The sequence below is a fragment of the Opisthorchis viverrini genome, assembly GCF_000715545.1.
Source record: "Opisthorchis viverrini unplaced genomic scaffold opera_v5_177, whole genome shotgun sequence".
Taxonomy (NCBI): domain Eukaryota; kingdom Metazoa; phylum Platyhelminthes; class Trematoda; order Opisthorchiida; family Opisthorchiidae; genus Opisthorchis; species Opisthorchis viverrini.
In genome coordinates, this window is record NW_008751830.1 from 977,312 (window position 1) to 1,003,448 (window position 26,137).

At 42.2% G+C, this 26,137-nt stretch overlaps 1 protein-coding gene across 1 annotated transcript in view; it reads right to left on the reverse strand.

Moving 5' to 3' along the window:
- The window catches only part of T265_07514 (hypothetical protein), a gene marked incomplete at both ends in the record, with an annotated part of 162,021 nt that overhangs the window by 133,155 nt on the left and 2,729 nt on the right, over positions 1-26,137 (reverse strand). Inside the window, one exon of the mRNA XM_009173051.1 lies at positions 7,772-7,825. Within this exon, the coding sequence (XP_009171315.1) occupies positions 7,772-7,825 (54 nt within the window). The remainder of the gene's footprint in view (positions 1-7,771; positions 7,826-26,137) is intronic.

Consider the following 26,137-nt stretch of genomic DNA (forward strand, 5'->3'; position numbering starts at 1 on the left):
CGCATTCCTGCTTCTGGATCGGCCAAAACAACACCATTATTTAGTGCCTTACCCTCTGTTGCCTTTTGGTTCGACCAACTGGATTCTGGGCAGTTCCCAAAATACTCAGTTTGTTGCAAAATCTGGAAGGCGTTGCATCTGATGATGTAGCCAAAAATATGGATCCGTCAACTGGATGCAATTTTCTTCATCGTTAAGAAGCCTGAGCAGCCAGGAATTATCACTCGTAAGACCGTACTTTTGAGAATATCACAGTCGAAGTGGAATAACAAAATGATGGAACACTGGGGTCCTTTACATGCTCAACAACAGGCGATCGATTAGACAATTAAAAATAGAATTCTGCATGAAGACCCTCTACACTGACCAACTTCTTGTACTGACATAGTAACCAACCAACCTGCAACAAGCGAATCCATATCGGAAAACGGATAAAGCGGATCTAATAATGCTACAATTTTACAAAGCCAAAGTCAAAAAACAAATACGAGTTCTACTCTACCTTGCACAGAACTTGTTAGTTGCTATGTTTAATCTCAAGATCCCTGAATTCCCGGGTCTACCCAAATGCATTCCCACAAGCTGTAGTCTTCGATAAAGATGCCAGCTCTATTTTCGTCCAAATTTTCGATTGATAGGATAATGAGGCGAACAGTGTGAAGTCCTTATACAGGAAAAGAACAGAATGTAATGCAGTAGAATAGCCAAAATCTGGACGTGTAAAACTAATTCACAAGCGGTCCATGAGCGAACGACTCAACAAAATAAACACCGAAAGCAACCAAACAAATGAAGTGCACAAGACAACCGATAGCTGATGAACCAGTCGGGTTTCAGATGGAAACGCAGCAGAAGTGGATAGTAGAACAGTCCAGTCAAGAGGAGATGAATGATATATCTAAAGTAGACTCGACTAACTGTTCCAAAAGCAGGATAAAATAGACGCAAACGGGCCAATCAACACAAGGCTGCAAAACTACTGAAATAAAGACATCCATGGAAACAGTCAACTATGGTAAACGAATATTAACGCCGCAATAATGGTGACGGACGAATCCAACCGTTCCCACGTAAAAGTCTAACAGCTAATCGGGCAATAGTTGTTAAATATTCTTCAGAGACTACTTAATCTGTGCAGATCAGTAGTGGACATCCAGAAAACCTCGTGCTGTCAATGTCAGTTATTTAATGGTGATGAAATGTGTGTCAGGTAATTCATACACCTGGCAAGCAGATCAACTCGGCTTTATCAACAACCAACCCACGCACTGGAACCTCCGCTCTTTTCAACACAATGCCAATAAAATTAAGTACTTTGAAGTATCACAATCTTAGGTTTCACAATTATGCGGTGGCATCACACTAAATCCCCTCCCCAAACTTACATGTTCAAATATTTTTGTGTAATATGAATCAAAGTGAAAAAAATGAACACGACTTCCTGGGTTGTCCTTATCCTGTGAGCCAAGTGTACGTATGAGCTTTTAAGCATTTAGGAAGTCTGATTCGCCCTTGGGTAAAATTCACATCAAACAAAACATTTCTAGCGGAAGTTCGACTGCATCTTGGCTTAGTTCCGTGATCATGATATTCTTCAGCTGAACGTGTTCCCCAAGCCTCATGGTTCAGCTGAACGTGCTACACAAAGTCCACCTCATGGTTTATTTGAGACAGTAATGGAAATTTTGCACAACTTCGATTCAACGAAAAAAGATTGTCAATCAGAACACAACGCTAATGCAAACTCGAAGAGTGTGTCTACTCGATACGTCCCAGAAAGAGAAAAAACTATCAGTTGTGAAAGAGCTTTCGGAAAATTTGTTCCATCTAAACAACCGATTTCTACTTTTCCCGGCATACTTGCACGAGACCCAGGAGACTACTGACTGAGGCGCATGTATTAAGATGGAATTAATGCAGCACGATTAGCAGTGTGCAGTTAGCATGTACACGTGTATCTAAAACATATCCACGTACATTCCATGTGTTTGTCCGAGAGTATTTAGATCTCGGAAAATTGGACAGCACCAAATTTAATATTTCGAAACCGCAATCCAAATACATACGGGAGTTTTCACGGGGAATTGCAGCGCCTCAAAATTGAGCACCTGTGGCGATGACCATTGGTCATGTTCTTTCATATACACAAGAGGTGGGTGCTTTGTTAACTGTGCCTATTCTGGATCAAATTAATCGTGCCCCAGTGAGAGCTCGGCAGTTAGCTTTTCGCAGTAAACCGAAGGTAGTTCCTACCTCATTGTCCGAAAAAACCCGATAGTCCTATACTAATTTGATTAAATGATTAAGCAGTCTGGCTAAACTTTTAATCGTTCCTTCTATGATTTTCAAAATCAGTTTGTTTTACACTCCTTTGATATTTAAAACCAGTTCCTCAGTATTCACTACTTCCAGTTCGGTGATTAACATTACGCTTCTGTCAGCTATACGCATTCCTCTACCTTCATCGTATGTAATAGCTTCCCGCACAACTTTCGTTAGTTTTCTGTATTTTGCCGTCTTCAACAATGTATTCCTAGCCTTTTTTTAAAGTCAAAATGTGACAAAATCTTACGGCCTCCAGGCTAAATCAAATGGATGAACGTAGGTTTAGCAATAAGCTTGCCGAATTTTTCATCTGAGACCTCATTCATTCTAATTTTACTTGAGGCTAGTTTGATTCAGTCAGCTTTTCTAGATAAAAGGTTGCCATTCCAATCTTACTGTGCACAGTTTCGACAACTTATCTCTTATTATGCGAGGCACCCGCGGACAGTATGTAATGTCTCAGCTGTTATTTTTCACTAGAATACAGATCACCTGACTTGTGAATAAGTTGTCTCACTAAAGAGCAACACTGTTCCCAGATGGCGCTGCCAAAACATTGCTTTAAACCAATCTATTCATGAACCATTATTTTCAGAGGGTTATTTGATGTGGTCATTGCGCACCAACTGGCACCATACAAAGACACTGAGGTGTGTGCTCACACCTGATTCCTCACAAACCAGCGGTCCCATGGAATGATTTATGAATTCGTGTAGTCAAATTGCTGGATGTTTTCCCAAACCTGTAAAAAAGCAAAAACAACTTCAGTTCTGTCTTCCCCACACGTTTATGTTGGTCAAACTAGAATAGAATGAAGAGGAAGTCGTTTGAAGTAGTAATTCACTGGTGTATTTATCCGCTGTAAACAAGAGGTGTACGCGAACAACAAGGTTTTGCTTTTATTATATTGCAGTGCGGCCGAATCAGCCTCTCGACAGAACGGCATTTATGCTATTAGACTACTTTGGATTACATTGTACAAAACTCGCCAACAGCGAAGGACAAGATTTGAGTTGCTCAAGTGCCCGTCAAGATATGTGATTGAGCATATTATATAGGCGCAAAACAGAGAAAAATCGCACGGGTCAACTTACAGATTGCAAGCAGCAGCTGACAGTGAGATGTACACTGAAAAATGTGAGGTGACTGGCCATGAAAAAATCAGTAATCACTTCACTGACTTTGAGACTATCATGTAAAGCCACCACACGCTCACGCAATGAGTGAAAAATCACGTGTATCTGACACAAAGAGTCAGATTGGTAATGGGGTCGCCGAAATTGTCAAAGAACACGAACAGTCTCAGCCGTTTATGTACAAGATTTGATGTTATCGACCGAGTGGGACTCGAACCCCAACACCACGAAAGCTTTAACTGAAAAGTTACTGTCTTGACCAGAATCGGTATTAGAAACGACCACTGTGAATTTCTAACCAAATCCTACAGTCTGGTTAAGCACAGGAAAACTGTCTGTGACTGTTCCAAGGACGCTGATTGTTGGTTGCTGACTCGGTGGCTGTGTATCCGATTGCCAAGTTTGACAAACATTTTTGCCCAGAACCCGGCGACACCATAAGAGCTCAGCTGGGCAATGTGAAACAAAGCCTACGTTCATTGCTCAAAACATTGGAAAAATATTTTATAAGTAGAAGCCTTACATTTAGTATTGACTTACTTAGAGGCCTTTCATTCTAATTGTGAGTTCATCGAACAAGGAATGTTGTAAATCAGGCTAAGATCCTTCTAAAAATCTTCGTTTTCACTTTGTTGATCGGCTGTGAACAGTGATTGGTTCGCTTCACAGGCGATATGTACCCGCAAATATTTTACCTGAATATGCTTAGAGGGTTCACTGGCTGATCATTCCTACTTGGTGTTCGTTTATACTACTTCTTTTGTGGACACAATCACGCCGTGTCGGTTTACAGTTTTCCGACTTGTGTTGGAATATATCCTCTTGGAGGGGCACAATTTTCCCACCTTCCAACTGTGTTTGTGATCTCCACGAGACAAATAAATCGACATGAATAGATAAATACTGTTCAGCGTAAACCCAAAACAGTGGTTTCGAGTCGTAGAAGCAATTTAGTCGCGTTTTGGACATTTCCGTTTACAAAGTACCAATCCTTCTTGACCTTTTGCGCAAATGAGGATGTATAGCTTATTGCTATTCAAATGGAATTCTGCTTCCCAGTATAAGGACCAACGCCTACTAGCGTTCAACTGAATGCGACCAGAAAGTAGTGCAATGGATAGTCTCCTTTTTTCTAAAAAACAAGTGTCATGGAATATGGAATGAGTTGAAATATTTATCGAAAAGGAACGTCTGAGTGTATTCATAGTAACGTCAAATCCATGCTGCACTGCGCTGAGTGTGCAACAAACTGAAAGTGTCTGATGTCGAGAATGAGCTTCAAGTTTGTGTTGAACATAAGCTTACATTTCCTTAAAGGAAACTACTCACAAGGTTGCTGAAAAATCTTTGACAGCCTACGACCGGTTTTGCCCGTTCTTGGGGTTCATCAGGCAGGTGCAGTCCTCGAGATTCCGTCAACCGTATGTTCTACCTGAGCTCATATTGTTAGTAGTTTCCTTTATGGAAAAATACTGCACTATCTAGAATATCTTACCAACTGAAGCATAAAGCGGCCTGTGTGCAGCACATTCAGTTGAAGAACATCATAAACGAGAGATTCACTTGAGTCACCCGTGAAAATAATATTAATTTGCAAATGAGTGTGCTTTTCGAAAAGCTGACATTGTTTTCAACATCACTCAGTGCTTCTGTAACATGTGTTTATCTGCGCCTTTGTGACAGTCCCCAAATTGTAAACCATTATATCTTTTTACGAAGAAACCGACATTCGTCTCCGCCCGTTAAGTATTCCCTGTACTAAATGCCGATTGGGATATAAACTGAACTTTCCTTTTATAGCCAAAGTAGTCATTGCGCCTACTTCTCTGTTCTCATGAGTTACGTTCTGTAGTACTTGAGACAGACAGTGAGTGATAATCATCTGAAATTGCATTATGTCCAATAATTTGGTCCTAAATGATCGGTTAGTTCGCAGGTTGACACGTGCTACGTGCTCGCAGGTGTTATCAGATGGTAGTACCGAGTCCGAGCAAATAAGGCAAACCGTTTTAACTGGGCAGGACGAAGCGATATTTTACTTTGTAAGTACTTTAAATCTTATCAGACTCGTTTTACCTTGATTTATGTACTTAGTGATGTCCAAAATTTCATCGCTAGGTGCTATGAAGTTGTTCCAACCACAATTCGTATCCGTGTGGCGAATTACACCATTTTTCGTAATGTCCTCAAAACAAGCCGATATACGTGAGAACGTGTGTCTGTGCAAAACAAATTCGATCCCATAAAGTCTGGTGAAATCCAGGAGAAATGCTTTAAAGCCAGATTGCTTCACTATGCCGTTTAAAAATTCTAACCGTGATTTCTTCATGTAAGTGAAGTCATTCCACGAAGCAAAGCAAGGAAGCACTTTGAAGTCCATTCATTCCTATTGGGAATCATTCGCAGTGCACATTCCACTAACATCCAGAGATTTTTAAGACAGACATCCTGCATCTTTCACCACTTGCAATCCAAATCTGCGGTCGAGAAGTGAAACCTTCTGAGGCAAATATATTCAAAATTGTTGAGTTGTGGGGACGCATTGCAGGCGATAAACTGAATGACTTTGCATCAACTGGCCTTTACCAGAGAGAAGGCGAGTTGATACTTTTGCTTACACAATAGTGCGACCAGAGTCAAGTTCTTTAGTTCAAAACGGACGACTGTCTTGTGACAAACTTTTTCACCAGTTGCTGACTTCCACATGTTTCAACCATGTCCAGGACTAGCTTCCAGTTTGTGTTATCTAAATCACTGGGTGTGGCTGCTCGTGATAAAAGTTTGCGCTGGCCCTAAACGAATGACCTCCGGTACACATCTGAAAAAGGTGCTTGGAGCCAGGGTGGGCTTCACCAGATTGTAGTCGCCCCACCTGCCAGAATTACCATATCTGCAATTCTCACTGACCCAGTCGAATTCCACTAAAATTGCTTTTCTATGACTGGGAGCTTCCGTCATTCGATGAGTATGCAAGTAGCACAGATAAAAACCATTCATCTCGCTGATGTGCATTAATTTTGGTTAATTCAGTCGGCCGAACAGCACAAAAGAGTGGATATGGGAATTCCCTTAAATATAGTATATTCAGCCCTGAGGGTGTGATCGAGTACCACGTCCGTGGACACCGAGACTCACTGCACCAGGAATATCAGACACCGTAAGACTGAATTGTGGAACAATCTAAGGTTGCTATCGAGCGGTTTGAGACGAATCAACGGACTTGGATTTTTTTTGGTGTTTTCGAAGTAAAACATGTATCAGTTGAAAGGAAGGACAAGGCGTGACCAAGAATCACCAGTTGCCCAATTTGACACTTATTGCAGGGCTGAAAGCATCGATTAAAACAGATCCTTTAAAGACAAAAAGATTAACTGGCGTAACTAAATGACTCCTAATGCGACTGCGCACAATAGGTGTCTTCTGAGAACCACCAGAATTGTTAGTACAAAAAGTATCTCTATAATGAATACTACAACGACAATCACAGACAAACCTTGGGTAATCGGAGTGTGCAGTGCTTATGGCTAGCCTTTTCATGCCTGCCCTCCCATGGAGAAAGACAGCATTACTGCTTCCACAGGTATGGATACGCTAGTTGCCTGAAAGAAACACCTTATGCCCCTCACACTCCTATCACTGAGTACAATAGAGCTTTACCTTGTAATACGAATTCTCAAAGCATGGGGATTTGCTGTCGTTGGGTTGCTGTGTGTTCCCCGGCATGATTGTAACTTTATGATATGAGCCCAAGCCAGTAACTCCTGTAGAATCATTGCTATACCGAAGCCGAACCATAACGACAAGGTCAGAATGACAAAATGTTACACCCATGAACGAATATCTTAAAGCCAATAAATAATCTGTGGTTAGGAATTATCAGCACCGAGCATCTAAAAAAACTCGTGTAATCCTGAATCCGCCAATTCCTCGTTAGTAGTGAACTGAGGTGCACATTGAATAAACCACCTGAGAAGTCATCACTCCGGGAGTCAGCCCCCATGTGGCACTGTGATGGGAGTGTAATGGTACTGAGTGATGAAAGATGCTATTTAACTTCTAATTGTGAGTCATTCGAATCAGGCGCTCGTGGCCGGAGGTCGGAGGCTCCGAATTCCGTCGTGAAATATGCACCGTAGATGCAACAGCTCTACAGTTCTTTTGAGCCTTTCAGCATAGATTGGATCCACCTCCATAAAACAATGGTTAAATTTGTTGCCACACAAACAACTGGATGAAATTAGGAGCGATAGTTAGATACTTCTACAAATTTCGTAATAACATTGAGGCGTGGATTTCCTCTCGACACATACCGAGTTAGCATTGAAGTGCCAGTCAGGAGCAGAAGAATGCAAGACCGAACTGAACTGTTAAAGAATAAAAGAGCACTGTACTACTCATAAGGTTGCTGAAAATCCGCCGACAGCCCACGACCGGTTTCGCCCTTCTTGGGGCTCATCAGGTAGGCGCAGTCCCCGGGTTTCCGTCAACCTTATGTTCTACTTGAAACCAAATTGCACGAAATTAGCGGATATACACTCATCTGCAAACTAATTTGGTTCTTTCGAGAGACTCACCTGGAACCCAGCTGAATCTCTCGTGTTTTGATGATGTTCTCAGGCAAATGAATGTGCTGCACCAGGCCGCCTCATGTTTCAGTCGCCACGAGTGAAGATGTTTAGATCGACAGTGTTAAGTCGAACTTAACCTTAGGATAATTCCCCCATTCGTTTGTTTACTCCACCTAACTACTTTTGATCTCCAGTTGTTTCGCTTATTCGTACCCGCCACTCACTTTGCCGCAGAGGCCGTCCTTTCTGACACTTGTGTATTGACGTGTGTCTGTGTGTAAATGTGCACTCCTGACCTACTTACCCATTTACGTTCATGTCCCGTTTACTGAACCTGCCTTGACTTATTTTCTCATGGGTTCCGCGTGATCGCACTTCCAATGAGAACCACGAGACCGTCGTCCGAAGGAACGACCGCCAGCCACGCCACTGAGACATCATTCCGCACGCCGTTGTTTGGTGTGCGGACGTTGACACTGCACTGTGCCGGTCAGTGACAGGCCTGTGGACTTGTTGACGCTACGAACGTGAACAATTGAGGTTTGTTGTATACATTTGCTTACCCTTGTGTAAATAGTACCGTAGTATTACGAACCCAATCCTTCCTTTTGATATTCGAGATTGTCGAACCTACGCATCACTCCAAGTTCCGTATCGGGAACCTCAACAGACAGCACAAGAACGATGACGGTGTAAATGTTACGCGGAACAATGTTAATAGGTCATAACTACACCCAGTGTTCGCTGTGAAAGAAAGTTGTCATATTTCGGCAGGGAGTAGATTTTGTTATTTAGAGATGAAGGCGAAAAAAAGAGGCCTGTGAACAACTAGGATCTGCCTTTCAAAAGATGGTGAGAATGATTTACAGTTAGATGGCCAATACCTCACTCCCAAACTTTCCGTAGCTGATTTATACGGGCAGCAGGGAGGGAATGAAAGGCCAGTGGTTTGTGTTCAGTTCCTTGGGTTCGCTGGAGAACGGCATTAAATGCAGATTGGGATGAATGAGTTGGGGAGATCAAGCGGACATCTAAATCCGGAGTAAATGGTGCCAGTAGTCGAACATGAAGCAGCCACCGCGGTTTACGGTGCGTCATCAGGCATCGCGGAAGTTTGATTATGGATGTGTAGTGAAACGACTTTCAAAAAGATACGGTTTCCGTGTAGCGAGAGGGAGGAAACATATGAGTGGCTTTGTGACGGTTGAAACTGTGATGTTTTGGGTGGCAGGCTGATCACCACAAGGTCATTAGTGAACCTTGTTTTTTTTGGAGGCGAGATGCAAATGGGGATGCAAATATCTATTGCGCAGAGGAATAGCTCCTATTTGGACCATGACGTTGAATTCCGTTTTGTGTAGTTTGGGATTTTTGGAGGCTAACGTCCTGGTCTGGAGAAGAAATGAGGCTTTTGATAGTTAACTGATCAATAACGTTAGTCTTTATTCAGGGAAAATCCACGCATCGTTGACCAACTGCGAATGCCTCTCAGGTAGTGAAACTAACTCAGTTTGTTGTGGCACATCCGGTGAAATTCCCACCGGGTTGGTGTAATCAACAGTGTTTTTCATTTTTCAGAGTCAGCGCTGAGGCCGAAACGCGGGAGAATATCTATGTCAATTATTTTGAGCTGTATGTTAGTCGTGGTCAGTGCCTCAGGGAATTGATGTCCCATCCATAGGACAAGTGCAACAAGTTTATTGACCGCACACATTGACCTCAATTACCGGATGCCCAAAGTATGGGCGGCGATGGCTTGCTCCGGTATTTGTCAGAACCTTCGGATATTCCGCTAGCCTGAGTCCCACCGTCTGTCAGGAGAATATTGTGAAAATTTTGAGCACTGTGGATGGGCGACAGTTTCATCAGCAAGAGGCAGATGTCTGTAACATTGATCTGCTGCTCCCTTTTCCGAGAGATGGTGAGAAACTGCATTCGGTTGTATGCATGGAACAATGAGCTTTCACAGTTTGTCACCAACACCTGAAGGATTGCTTTCGGCGAGTCTTTTAGCCCGGATGAGTAATTTTCCCATGTAACTCACTGGGAACTTCTGTTGACTCGGCATCTACAGAGGTTACCTGATTTACAGAAGATATGAATAAGCGCTAACGCACCTCATCTGTTATTTGCGAGAGATGCATGAAATGAGAAGCTCAATTGGTGATTGAAATAGTCCACCTCGATCGCCGATAGGTATTGGAGATGGGTTTTGTTCTGAAGCGGTCTGCATGAAAGAATATACCCCTTCAGTTCTACGCAGTGTGTAATTGTCGTGATGTTTACGACCACGGCAACAATGCCTACAGACGGTAGATTGGAAATCCGGATGTCTGGACGGTAATGTGTCTGTGTCTGTTTGCACAAACCAGACTTGTGGTTTAGCATGACTAAATTTGGGAGGTCCTTTTAGTCACTTTGGAATCTAATTCCCATTCGGATTTGTCAAGTGGACAAAACCCAAGTATTAGATGAGGATCCCAAGCCAAAATAATCCATAAAGAACAGAGACTAATGTCGCCGATAAAAACGCAATATGTGAATAAGTTGACTGACTGTTCTGTTATCATTCTTTCGTTCGACGATTTTTCGGTTTCCAAACCCAGTACAACTGTTTACTTCGATTTAATTTCAGTGTTTAGAAAGCCGAAGTGGTTGATAATGCTGATTCCCCTATTGCGACCGTGTAATACCGCCCTTTACGATGTATTTTGCGTCTTTACGATAAATGTACATCGAATGCTCCCATATAGGGTGCATTAGTAATAGTTGATAGTACCAACCAAACTAATGTAACGGTGATACTACTGATGGTGAGGCATGCGAGTAGTATGTTATGTTCTTGTAAATCCGCTTGGCGTCTCTTGAAAAGGGAGATCTGTAGCGGAATTCGTGGAGTCGCTTTGTAGCATTTGCTCGGATTTGAGCAATGAATGATTGGAGTCAATGAATATCCAGGAAAGTCCCAGAAGACGCGCTCAGGGAAAGATGGATGTCCAGTTTTTAGAAATAAGATGCAAATTAGAGTTTTGCTTCCCTGTCCAATAGTCTGTGACTGGTCCGTTGGAATTTTCTAATAAGTAACTCCATAGCAAAGGCCTTCCTTCCACTAGTAGCAGCTAATGACTTGATAATAGAATGCACTCAGGTGTGAGATCTGAATGAGTAAACCGGCTGAGTATTCCCGGGTGAATAAATACACGTATGCCTAAAAACGTTTTACTCCCGGACAAAAGGATAGGTGATATTACCACCATTGTTCCACAAGCTCGAACTGAATCAGCTTCCAACGGCGGAAATTGCCAACCGCACTCACGCATGAATTCAGTTGTTTGTTAGCGTTCATAAACCAAATTTCAGTGAAGCGCAATACTCCCCCAAGTGGCGTAGGGAAAAACAGCTCGTAAATCACCATTTCCAAAAAGTCACACGATGTTTGCGTTACACATGAATTGACACCCCCACAACCTTAATGAGATATCCACTGTGTGCTCACGCTTGCTGTCGTACGATACACAACCCTAATCACTTGATTAATTGTAACGGAGCAAGCATCAGTTGGTGGGCTAATGACAGTTTCGTGTAAGCAGTTAAGATACTGAAATTGTTTGTTTGCTTTCCTTGTTGCCTAAGCCCCTTTTAAAATGGACTGAAATAATTTATTTGTCCACTCAGCTGTTGAAAACAAAGCATTGAAGCTCGCTCCAAATTGACTTTTTTGCTGCCGAGTCGATGTTCAGGGACATCCCTAGGTTGGAATGAGCCATAATTGAATCCAACATATGCGTGGGACTACGTAGGATACTGATCCAAAGAGGCGAACAGCCAGCTATCAGATTCACTGCAACCGAGTAACTCAAACCGATGAATTATGGGAGTACACAGTCGCAAAACATAAAAGTGGCACTGGACTGGCTTCTGTCTCAATTAGGGGACCCGCAATCAACAATCACTAATGGTTAGTCTAGAACTTACCCTAAACCAGTTCATGATTATCGCCTAAAATTTGTCACATTCTCATGCAGTACATTTATTTGACTATTCACTAGTAGTCAGATAATAAAGAAGTCACCGGACTGGCCACATCAAAAGTGGATTCCAGCGGTCGTGGGAGTCTTATGCTACCCAAATGTCAGGGAATTTTTAGTGCCAAACTTATCTCATGCATTTTAGCGCGGACTCGGGTCTGTTAGATGTAATGCATCTCGCCGGGGGGCAAGATGGCTGGCGATGGTCTGTCTAGGCTTGGGCTACCTAGCAATATCCCAGCCCTCGTGCCTGCTTCATGTGGCATGGCAGTTAGGCACTGAAAGTGTGCTACAGCTGAACGATTTTTATCCAAAGACCGTGAACTATTAGAAATGTCCACCTTGAACTTCTAACCAACTCGGCAGTCAGGCTAAAACAAGTAAACCAATCGGCCACTCTAACAACTGTGCTGAATCCTCCCAAAATTTTGAAATGGTTCCATAGAATTCCAGACTTCTCAAAATTCCGGAAATCTCGTACTTGGAATTGGCATAATTAGGGAACCCAAGTCCGATAGGTAAAACAAAGGACTGCGCATACAGAATAACACGCAACGACTGTATGAACTCTTTTACAGGGCAAACGGCCAGGAACCAGCACATCAGAATTGGTGCTCCTAACGAATGAACCAGAAACATGTGTGAATATTACCTGACCGTTAAGGATTCAACGTTGAGCACACACTAGGGGTCACAACAGACCTGACTTGGAAAGTGTAGAACTATTGTGGAAAGGAATAGGAATTTATCTATAGGGAAAATGTGATAGACTTGCCCTGATTATCAGTGGAAATACAGAACCCTCAGGATGCTGAAACGTCCATGTAGCGATGCCCCACTTAGTTTAAAAGGCCAAAAAACCTGAGGCCTTACACCTTTCGCGATTCATATGCACCACAGGAAAAGTTCACATGTCACAATCTGAAAGCACCCTCGGGCAGGAGAACGCTTTAGTGTGGTCTTGACGCGTCGAAAGATTCGTCTGCTCAGAACGTTTCACCACCCATGTCATCAGGTTTCACGGATGACATCTCGGAAAAATTTTATTGACCATGGGGTATCTCGAGGTGGATATTTTCCAAAGAACGGTTCACATGTTTAACCAGGAGTATTTCAGCGCGGTCTTGAACCGCCAATCAAACAGTGACCCAGCCGAAAAGTGGCAAAGCTGTGTACTCATACGTAGCTGGATCAGCTTTCATTTACAATAATAAACACATTTCAGCGCAGCCATTCGAATTCGAATTACCAACGTCCATCGGATTCGACATGTTTGTTCAAATGTGAGAGTTATCAGACTTTGAAGTTCTCACTAATCCGAACTTTCTGCTTTCGGCCGTCAAGGCCATTATGTAAGAGCGACCCGGCACTCATTCAGCAACGGTTTAGGAAGGTTCACGCAGCAGTAGTTCTAGACCGTTTGAGTGAAAGACACCACCTAAATCAAAATCCTAGCGCTGGATGCATTAGGCTCTAAGGTCCACAGGCTTAAAAAATCGTATGATAATGATGAGGTACGTTATGGACAGCAGATCTTGCTTGGCAGGCAAACTGGCATACATCACAGCAACAGCTTACTGATGGTCTTATAATGCAAAGCGTTAGATTTCAAAACACATTCGATGAAACTCTTGAATCTAGCTTGACCTAAAAATTATTCTCCCATTTATTTGATTACTTCGCCCGTGTACCTTCTATCTCCATTTGTTTTGCTTATCTGTACCCGCAAATCACCTTGCTTCTGAGGTCGTTCCGCCCGACACTATGTATTAGCACGTCTCTGTAGGTGAATTTGCGTGGCCGACAGGCATACCCATGCGCGCTCGTGCCTCATTTGCGAAGTCTGCCTTGACTTGTTCGCACCGCCAATGAGAACCACGAGACTGTCGCCCGAACGACCGTAGCCCACACTACCGAGCCAACATTCCACTCGCCGTCGTTTAACTGCCGGACCTTGACACTTCACTCTGTCGGTTGGCGACAGACCAGTGCACTTGCCGACGCTACGAACGTGGACAGTTGGAGTATTTTGTGTACATTTGCTTAGCCTTGTGTAAACAGTACCATAGAATTTCGGGTCCTATTCTTCCTTTTGGCATATCCAAGATTATCGTACCTACGCATCACTCACAGTTCAAGGTCAACAGAGACTTGTGCTCATAAAGTGAGAGGGAGGCTTGCCAATTCGCTTGGTGAACAGTAATCAGCTAGAGGCATTATTCTAACAATTATTCATCTCTTGGCATTGCGAGATTTTTCTTAAACACCATTGGTCACTTTGTAAAGCAGAACAGATAATTCGGAAGCACAATGACTTGATATAAAAAAGGACAAACCGTCAGGCACTTTTGTCGTTGGATGATTGTTGGTTCAAAAACTGGTCCGGAAATATGGGTTGCAATATATCACCATCATTTTAATTGGGATAATCGGATAGATTTAGAGTGATTACTGGTTACTTATAAGCATGCAGTCAGCGGTGAACTCATAGGACACTGTATGCCTATTGTCATATCACCAGTCCTTGTGTATGAATGTGAGTGATTTACGGTCATCACATAACGGTTACCGTTGCATCGCAAATCAAGTTCAGAATCTGCCAAAAGTTGAACAAGTAAATTACAAACGTCAAGGAACTAAAAGTGACCGCAAAGAAACTGAAGGGCTCTCATATGGATTTTCTCCACAAGATGGTAATGTTATATTGAGCATTTCACCCCAAAAATCTCAACCCCAGTTTATCCTGGAAGAGTGCGCGGATAGAATTTCGAAATAATCACCAGTTTAGCTTGAGGGTCATTAATTTTCTCACCTTTAAACTTGATGTGAATGTACGTTCCAAGGGATTTATTCGAGTAGAAACCAGGACTAATGAATCAAGAATCTTTGTTCATAGTCACCCCACTCGTGCTTGAACGGTCGTGTTCCTGTTCTGGCGTAATTGCTCCGGTGAGTCAAAGGGAAGCACTGAACTCAAGTTTCGCTCTTATTGGAGCTCATCAGCATTGCATATTCAATGGCCGTGCGGGGATTTGAACCCCGGACGTCTGACATGCGAGGCGAGCGTGTAACCACTACTCCATCAACGTACGGTGGACGAATCTGAATTATCACGTCTGAACAGGCGAACGTGTTCGCACTTGAGCGATGCGATTGGTGTGCCAGTTCAAATCCCGGCACGGCCACTGGATGTGCACTTCTGGGGAGCTCTAATAAGAGCGAAACTCGAGTCCAGTGCCTCCCTTTGGTGTGGATCCACCGGAACAATTACGCCAGAACAGCAACATGGCCGTTCAAACGAGAGTGGTGTGGATATGAACAAAAATACTTAGCCCGCAAAACCCCAAAATTGGAATCAAGAATTATCACTTAAAGGGACCGGAGAAGCTTTTGATAATACGAGAGGTATAAAACACTGTTTAGTCATGGGAAGTCAATATAACGCAGCACATGTCTGGAATCATTTGTTGTTTGTTAGCTGAATTTCAGTGTACTTTGATCAAGCAATGGCAATATGTCTTGGAGCTCGTTTCCTATGTTTAGTTTCAGAAGTTCCATCATTCCAATCCATACAATGAAGCTTGTTTTCTCATATTTGTTGCGATCATTTTAAGGGAATCCACCCGTCCACACCCATCTTTCACCTAACGACTTAATAATCAGTTGCTCCAGATTACAACGTCTTTGACTGCAATAGCATAGAACCAAATCTCCGTAACCAAGCGCATACTGGGTGCAACAATTACGGTAAGATAAAAAATACTACTTAATTGTTCGACAGCAGGAGATTGAACTACCGAAACAAAGGGAAGCAACCTCGGTCTAAACCTTTTTCGATCTGTTTAGTTGGAATATAAAGAACCGTTCTACACCCAAACTTATCCCGATCCCTTTTACCATTAGAAATACTTTCCTACCGTGGTGTTTTCATTGCACTCAACGAGATGTCTAGAGTGTCGTTCGACTTGCTGTAAGTGTGGGTTAATCAGTTTGGTGATCAGTCGCTCGTGTTCAGACTACTAAACGGGAGGTTCGTGACCGTAGCTTCTTAAGATGCGTACAAGTGATGATTCTCGATGAGGTGAAACAGTTGTACCGTGCCTCGGCTTTTTAGCATGCACTGATTTCGCTTGTGGGGTGAAATCTCCACCAAACCTTTCACGTTTTTTTAACCTCGTAGTTCTCAACCACGCCTCTTTCATTTTAGTGTCCCAAAAGGCAATCGTTATAGCATTTTGAACGAAATGCCTCCGGCTAAGTGCTCTACAATCGTTCCAACTAAAACCGCCCGTAATCCATGCAAAATGCACCTGAAGATTTGCATTAATTTACGAGCGGCAATAAAGAATGGCCGTGAAATCGACCTAGTTTTACGGTGGCTCTGCGCAGACCTATATCCATTACTAGTTTCTAGCTCAAATTTCACTTGAAAGGACTGTATGCCCAAAATAACTGATGAGCTCAACCGGTCGGCTTATTGTTTAGATACGCAGTAAATAGATGTGTTCTGCCAACTATTCTTTTCAAAAGCCCGAACTACCAGTGTAACTGTGGATACTACTGATTAGGTATGCGGGTAGTATGTGGTCTCCTCATAAACCCGCTTCTCGTCTATTGAAAAGTGAGACTTATTACGGAATTTGTGCATTTGCTTTGTAGCATTGGTTTGCATGAGAGAGTGATAGTCAATCAGTATCCAGGAGAGTTCAAGAAGACGCGTTCGATAAGAAGACGGATAATCAGTTCCCTGTAACAGTTCGGTCGGTGTTTCCCAATGGAAATCTCCGCAGTGGAGGCCTTATTCCTTTAACCGGGACAAATATTGACTTGTCCCATTGAATCTTCAAAACCCCATACTGATATTCGATCGTAAATCTATTTGCATTTGATTTCGCAAGGATTCTGAAAATCCGCCATACCGTGCAACTTGTTATGAAAATGGTTTAACCCGAGTAAGCCAATAAGCTTAGCGAAGTACACCCATTTGCAACTAAACTTGGTTTTGCAGAAAACTCCCCTGGAATACGGCTAAAACTCTCGTTTATGAAAACGCTCGTGCCTAAAGGTATTGGTTTTTCATTTAAATTCCCTGAAAAATGACAAACTCAATTTGGCAGCATGAATTCGATAAAGGATAGCTCATAGAAGAAGGGATGACTTTGCGTCAGTTACCTTGGAGCGTCTGCGTCCAGTCTAATCGGTTGCTTCACCTCTCATTCGGTTTGACGAGTATGTATTATTTAATATTACCGCCGTCCGTCGTTTCACTGTGCTGTCTTTTGCAATGTCTTACCTGTCCTTACTTCCGGAACAGAATGTACGGGTCATCAGGACGCTGACCTGCTGTCAGTATTAGTATGTCCGCGTGAGTCTAAAACTAGGTAGTCGGAAACAAAGTCCACTGTCCGCTCCCTTGGTTTCCAGAACTAAACACGTCGTCCGATTTCCCAGACCCTCAGAGCCTACTTCTTGGTAGTTCGTTAAGTCGAAATTTCAAGTGCTTCTGTGCATTGGATTTTGTAATCTTGTCAAATCCAATCACTGAATTTGAATGTTACGTACAATGTAAACCGTTATGCTACATGACCGCCCGATATCACTGTCAGATTACGCGCTACTTGTTGAATGGTCTGTTTTAGAAACCAAAACGGTTAGTTTATTGGCGTGAGGGTAAGGTTGGTTGCCATGAGGCAGTTCTGATGAGTAAGTCGATAACTTGCATAATACAACCGTTCGCAAATTAAACTGATGTTAATCGAGACTCAATCGTGGTTAATTCACCACTCACGTACAGCGTGATGTACAAATATAGCAAAAAGGTTGATGGAAACTCGAAAACTACATCCAACGTTATTGCCGAAAAGGGGCGACATAGCTGATGGGATGTACGTCTAATTTTATCAAAGCGGTGCGTTTGTGTGTGCGATGTGTTTTATAGAATTGCTGACAGATTGCTAACACTCTCCGGTCACTTTCAGTTGTTCTCAAACTGGGAGATTCTAGTGACCAAAAATGCTGGTTTTGCTTCCCAGTTTTACTTGATATGTCGGCCTTAGTGTAAATATATACTTTTATTTCACTACCTTCTAAAGGCACGAACATACAAACTAAGGAGACAAAGGAATGCGCCCATATCAACGGCGCCCACGGGCAATTGAGCTAGCGTCGTCTAAACTTTCTATGCGTGGTCTGTTCCCGAGAGCGATAATCTTTGTCACTGTGCAAGCGACAACCACGCCTATTTCCGTATTGTAAGTAGGACAGTGTTAGGCAACCCAGGCTAAGCCATAAAAACGGGCTTGTCAAGTTCTCACAGCTTGACATGACAAATAACCAAGTCACTGTTGTGGATTCATTGAGACCAGTTACAAAAGCAAACCGGACAGGACTTGTCCGGTTATTTTTCCCGTTCTTTCCTGTTATTACCATTTCGCCAGGTAAACTGAATTCCATTGAGTGAGTCATGATTGAGGTGTTATGGTTGCCACGTGATTTACCCCAGAGATTCTCACTTCGTGGGACACAAATAGAGCCTTGGGTCTTCTGTGCTGTAACCTACAAACTGGCGGGAAAAGCACTGAGTTTGTAAGTGACATTTGGTAGAGAATAATTGACCAGTTGGGAGGTGACATCATCAGTGCGTTGTTAGGGATGATGATGTCACCTCGATCGGTGATGAGACGTTTGCAACCGAATTGCCCAGCTCAGCGAACAAGCCAACGACCATCTACGCTACCTGAGCGACCGACGTTCTCCTCTATAGTAAGGGGGATGTTTGAATGCGCAGCTTTCTTACGTGTTCAGTCAACGACATAACATCTATCTGGCAGTCTAGAGGGTATGTGGCTCATTTATCAATAATGGCAGAGAGTAAATAACCTCTTATTATTTCAGGCCCATTGCAGTTGCAACGATTTTGACTGTACGACTTACAACATGCGGTGTGCACAAAGACCCGGAATCAGGACCACGCACCTCATAAAGAAAGTGTACTGTGACCCAAAGTTGGTGTTGTTTATGTATCGACATATATTCACAAGTGTCAAAAATGACCCAACTGAATATTTTTTGGATATCTCGTGCTGCATAACACCTAACTGGATGTGATGCGCGCAGCTTAGCTGATATTTCGTTCCATAAACTATCGTTAGTACCCAAGTCCTTCTGTTTATTTAACATCAACCTTAAAATTTTCGTAAACTTCATCGGTAGTCTGTTACCAACCTGAAATCATCATTAAGTGTAATTTCTGAATCTCCATTGGCTTCCTGACTCACCTTTGCAAATCAACTTAGGAACTTCATCTATTTGATAATCTCAGAGAACCATGAACCCGGTAGTGGTCAGTCGACGGGTTCCCAAGATTAGTATGAATGGTGCTGGACCAAATCACTTTTGTACTCTTCTGAGAAGAGCAGCTCTACGCAACTCGTACTTGTCAGCTGAAGAACAAGGATTGGCTCATTAGCGGTGGGACACGCCTGATGGAGTTTCAAATCTACATGGCTGGATGATGGAAGTTAACAGAGTTTCTCACACCCCTTGATGAACTCGACTTGGTTGTGACAACCAAAGTCTCATTAATAGTTTTCTTTGGAAGTCCTCTGGATAAGGGCAAGTTGCATAATTGAATATCATTAATAGCTGGCTGCTGAATTCCAACCAAATTAAGTCACATCATTCCTTCCTCAGTATCGCAATGCAACCCCATCGGCGCCGAATTCATTTGCAAGTAATTAATTATTTCATTTAATGGTCATGTGAGGAGATTTGACCGTTTTCATTAAATATTTCATTGTTATTTAATCCCTTGTCCATTGGCTAACCTAGGTTCAAACAAAAACCATAGTAACTTTGTCTATTGATTGAAGAGCTAAAATTTTATAAGATAGTGAAGATTGAGTCAAGCGAAATTGTTTTACTACAACGGCACAAGCGATAGCTTGGTCTAACGACGCTGTTAAAGTTGGAGGAACGTTTAGGAAAGCTAACTAACAGCTTTACACTCTTCTAGGTTCATCAAGAAGGCAAGGAAAACAACATAATTGTCAAGAGAGAGTAAAATTCATCTTAAATAAATGCTGATAAACCAGTGGTAAACACATCTAGGGAACTACCTGGAGGGTCATTATTTCCATTGGACACTAGGGGTTACTATCATATGAAAGCACTCTTTCACATTTAAAAGAAAACAAGTGTCACTCTTATTTGGAAAAATGATTTGAAAACTTGTAAAAGAGGAGTGAGCTAGCGCATGTATTCAGGTAATTCACCCATGTGTTGCTCTTATTTAGCTGTCTCCTAGATAACCGATATGGTTTAGACACTATATAAATTTTAACAGCATTTGAGTGTGATCTATTCGCTACCTAGTACACAAGGTTAATTCAGGAAGAACTTAAATGAAAATCTTGGTCCTTCGAAGAAACTTGCTATCCTTTAATGTTTACTAAATAACACTTATGGAGCCAATCACAGCAGATGAGATTGACTACCACTGTCGTTCACGAGGTACTTTCAGTTTCTCTGCATGAAAGTTCTCGGCTTGCTGTCTATAATTCCTCAACTCATCTACGAAAGACTACTCCCCCTTACAGATGTTACTGATGATGAACCATTCATTGGTTGACAAGCGATCTGCAGGCAACCTGATCAAAAAATATCTCTATCCGACATGCATAAATCGAGCGTTAACCTAACGATAATTAAAAGCTGAAACTTCTGGAGATGGTGAGGTTTTCAATGGCGTAATTGAAAAAGATGCTCAAGTTAACCAACAAGTTTGCCCTAAAGAATTTACGGAAGCTCAAGCAACTGATCTAATTCTGAACAGAGCTCAATTATTTCACCTAATCCAATTTTCCGCAACAACACTGTCTAGACTAGTCATTGCGGCTCAAATAAACAACAATTTCTCAGTTGACTCCACACCTTCCATCACGTCACGTAACTTTATCAATCAAAATGTGCTCGAATATTTCAAAAAGTTAATTACTTATAATTCCTTTACATTTGATGTCTAGCAATTCAGAAGACACAAAGAGACCTTTTCATCTTCAACGAAGGTGTTCATTTATTACTGGGAATATTGTCTACATCAATACAAACCACTGACCTAGCAATAGTAAGCTCTCATGTCTGAGGATGAAAAGAAGTTCCATAGTCAATTCTGCTACAGTGAAAACTACATATAACCCAGAACGGCTTTGTCCATGGGCGTCTTACACTGTTTAAGTGTATGGGTTTCTTACGGAATGCCAACCATTCCATCAAGTGGCGGAATTCTCCAACCGTTCTCATGCATCACTTCAATGCACATGGATGTATCCACTATTGATGATTGTCTAGATCCTATTCATTTATCAGCAATGCCACTTCCGAATGGCACTGAGTGCACATTACCTGGAACTAAATGGCCTCCTTTTGCAAGCATGCTGGACGGTGATTGCACTACGCAAGAATTGGGACAACTACCATTTTCTCTTGCTTGTTTCTTCACCAGTTCGGAGCCCAGTGCCTAGGTTGACTTGGATGAGGATTTTCACATAATCGCTAGGACAATGGAGATTCCGGACAACATGTAAAAATGATGACGTTGTTTATTCACGTGCCTTGTATCGGTTTGTCTTGCTAACATTCTAACACAGAAAGTTGTACTGAATACATATATCTCACGCATTTAAACAACGATATTTAGCAGCTGAATCGATGAGTTATCTGATAACTTACTATCCGAACGGACGATTGTCAAGCACATCTTATCTATGGCGCCGCTGATAATACAAATGTCCAGAACCCGCCAAAATCGAACCGCCACATTTTATTTGATTGTGTACACGGGACTGGTCAGAGTAAGGGACTGAGCCCATCAAGTGATAACACAAAAGAGAATTATTGATAAGGGGCTAGTAAATGTTGACACTGTTCATATAACTAGCTTTGGTCACAGAAGAGAAAGGAGATATATGATGTTCAATTCTCGAATCAAATCATTCAGGAATTTGAACTAATAATTTAACATCAAAGTTGTCATCAATGTCGTTTAACTGAATCGTGTGAAACCAAGCGGTAGTTTCATCGAATCTCAAAAAATAAGATTAGGAATCATAAAATACCAAGTTTATTTGATAGATATGAGTCGAGATAAGAAATCTGGTAGATCGACTTTATTGAATTGAGCATATTATGCTACATTAATATAAAATTTAATACGATCTCGGTAGTGTACAGCTGTTTCATCCTTATTGGTAATAACAGCAGTGCGGCATCTCACGAAACTCCTGAGAGCCTCGAACCCGCGACCTCCCGGCTAGCAGTTTGAAAATGACCGTTCGGCCACAAGCGGCTGATCAGCAGTGTGAATGACCCGCACCTAGACAGGATATATCGCCGCTAATCCTTCACTCACGGGATTCACATCTCGGGGCCACACGTATTAACTGGCTCCTCGGGCAGCGACTTCTCAGATTGAATTTCCACTCATCGGGTGAAATTTATTGTTCCACGGAGCTACTTATAGATTATTGGTAGTGTGAGGAGATTTGGGTTTGTTTATGGAGAGTTCAGCACAGATTGGCTCCACACTATGCTTAGTTTAGGAAGCGAGTCAAATGCAGTTTTCTGTTCAATCTTCAGAAGGAAGTAGTTTCCGATCCATCATCTCACAATCACCAACTTAAGGTCGTAGCCGGAGTCTCAGCCTTATTATATTGCATATGACATACAGTGAATTATTACATACGTCCTAATTGCGAAGTATGAAGAAAAGACAACGGCGAATAAGGCTGGCTTTGTCAAAACAATTGACAGATGCTCCAGTTAATCAATACTACCCCCAAAACAAAAACGGAGTTTTAATCCAATCAGCGAAAACCTGTTAGAAAGCGTGCTATCGTAAACCTGGCTTCTGAAAATTGAAGTTCTACTAAATAAAGTGTTAGTCGTGTCATGTGCCTTTGAAATGCTAAACTACAGTTGTACTAAGACTTCGACTGAACTAATCGAGCACAGTCAGGAACGCGTGAAAGGGATCGGTCACGAGGTCATTTATAAAGGGACTATAAACTTCCGTATCAGTCCCAGACCAAACTTTAGCATGAATGTCTTAAGAAGGTGGGACGCAGAAGTTTAGACACCACAATCTAAGTGAAGTAGCTCACTGGTTATTGCCACAGTTTGAGCATTACAAGAAGCCGATCATGTGGCCTTTTGAAAAACAAGATGTTCAAGAGATCAAACCGTAAACTCCTCAGGACTGTGTTATTGCGAGAATCGCTGGATAATTTGGTCACAAAAATATCCGGTAATTTAGCAATATCAGCGTTGTGGTCTTAATGAGCAGATATATTTAACCTGACACTTGCCGGTGCAGTGCAGACCCATATGACTACAGGCAGAGGAGGTCACAACGGTTTGTTCTTTCGACGAAGTGCCAGTAGAAGAAACATTTTCGGATTGATATTTTCTATGCATGATTGACCACATACAGACAGGAAATTTGTTCAACCATATAGGTTACTACAGAGAAACGACCTGATAATATTTAGTTTCAATTTCAAGTGAAGCTACTACCGGCAGAGTTCAGAAAATCTGTCGGGATGGTTATAAACAGATGAAGATCTAGTAGACAATATAAAATGGAATGATTGGAATAAAATAAAATAAAATAAAAAATAAAAAAATAAAATGATTAAAATGAATGGGTAAAGATAATAGGATTCACCCGATCAAATTTATTAAACAGATGATCTACGAATGCGGCAAATTTTGTTTATTTCTCTCTGATTCAGTGACAGACAACTAGTCAATCGATCAACCGATCGATTGCAGTGCAAAATTTGCAGACTAAGACTGATCGGTCGAGGAGAGAAAAAATAGGTTAGAGATTCGTATTGGGTAACATGGTTTATCAGACGTCTGTTGACTTGAAGATCAAGCTTAGCTTGGAGACAAGTGGAGTTGACAACGGGACTTCCGATGGAATGCTTTGTAGCCAAACCCCATCCAGTATATTGCTAAAATCAATTCATCAGCCGATTACCGAGCAAAATCTCCTGAATGAAAACTACTTATTATCCCTTGATGAGTGAGGAGAAACACTTTTAGGCTTTCAAACGTCACATTATCCAGGTATTCACATTATTAAGTTCACACGTCGATTGTGGTATCTGACGCATTAGGTCACAAAACTCGAACGCCCCTGTCATTTTGAACAGAATGCTCGCACCGCATTCTCCGCAAAACAATCGTTGGTACTGCACAGTGAACAGAAATCAACACCAAAGGCTCCGGTTACCATAAAAAGCAGAAACTTATGACAATAAGGGGTATGGCTAGCTGAATTGGCAAGATATAACTCAACCGCAACCACCGATCCTTAGCTACGCTCCACTACGCTCCCCAACGACGCAGAGATGATGTCAGCTCGATTAGTGATGCAACGTTTGCAATCGAATTGTTCAGCTCGGCGAACACACCAGCGACCATATAACTTGATACCTACAGATCTTCCAGAACAACCTATTTCAAGAACAATATGAGAGTAGCCTGGAAGCTTCCAAAACACTGATGAATCCTGGAGTGACTGACTTATTGGTGATTATCTAATTTAGCGGACGAGTTTCCAGTGAATTCGCCAAGTTCCCTCTCACCGACGAGTTGGGCATTCTCGTTGAAGGAGTGGATTTCCATCTCTGAGAATGGGTTATTCGTGTTGAGTTTTGGATTTGCGTGTCACATGCGAAACCGTTCGGCTGTTGTTGGTGCTCTTTCTGCATCTCCTCACCGCCCCCATCTGCTTATCCCACAAGCCAAGCCGTTGGTTTGTTAGCTTTCGAACAGAAAACACTGAAAGCATGAATCTAAACCGCACTGATACTAACACGGCCTTCCCATTACACAATCTGCTCTCTTGTGTTACTATCTGTTTTGAAATGTTATACTTGACAACTGATTCGTTCTGTATCGCAGTGGAAAAGCTCTGCATTGGTGAAAAATTTTCACTAATTTTTAATCCGTATGACTCTGCAACAGAAAAGACATTTTTGTTGTTCTGGTAAAGTTAACGAAAACTCGAGGACTAATGCTTCCTGATGGACCCTAAGAAGGACTAATTTGATGGTGAGCTGCAAACGTTTCATCACTCGATTGGTGATGAAACGTTTGCAATCAAATTGCCCAGCTCAGCGAACAAGCCAACGACCACCATCTACGATACCTGAGCTACCAACATTTTCCTCTATTGATGGTGAGCTGTTGAAGAGTTTCCAACGAGCTTTTCACTAGTGCATTCGGTTAACGTCAAGCTTATGCATTTCGTATTCTTTGTTTTTAAGCTTTACTACGTCAGAAGCACGTGATGAATATATGCATGAAATACTACCACAGACGATGAATCAAAACGAAAGTATATTAATTTCACCTCAGTTCATCTCAGTCTGCAATTTTCTCGTTCTTTCAGCAGAACAAATCCACATCCGACGAGCTTCCTCATGCATTTAATTGGAATATGCCTTTGCGCTTGATGTGAGGAGAGCAAATCTTTCATCAAGCAGGAACTTCTTGCCGTCCATCAGAATATTCTGTCCCCACCATTCGAGCGTTATATCTATGATGCCAGCACATCCCGTTACCCATATTTCGTACCACATACCAGAGGATCGTCAACCCACGTGAAACATCAAAGAACATGACGGTCGTTTCAGAGTTCTTTCGCCTGGGGCTTGCATACAAGGGAGATGCATGTGAACGGATTTTGTTCGACAAATTAATTGATTCTCACGTAAATGCAAACAGAAAACGCAGCCCATGCTTGTTTGTTTACCTTAACTAGTTCACAAGTCTGTCAAAAACACAAGCGAGTGCTAATCTAACTTGAGACTAGACTTCACTGGGAAGTTCCTCTACCCTTCAAAAGCAGCCTATCACAAATCATGGGGTAGGAATTCCACTAGTCTCACCGTCGGTAACATCTCCCACGGCTTTCATAATGATGATGTCATCCACTAGAGAGAAATTTTCCAACACGTTGGTTAGGAAACATTTCGTTTCAAGGATACTTTCAGGAAAGTATCTACTCCTT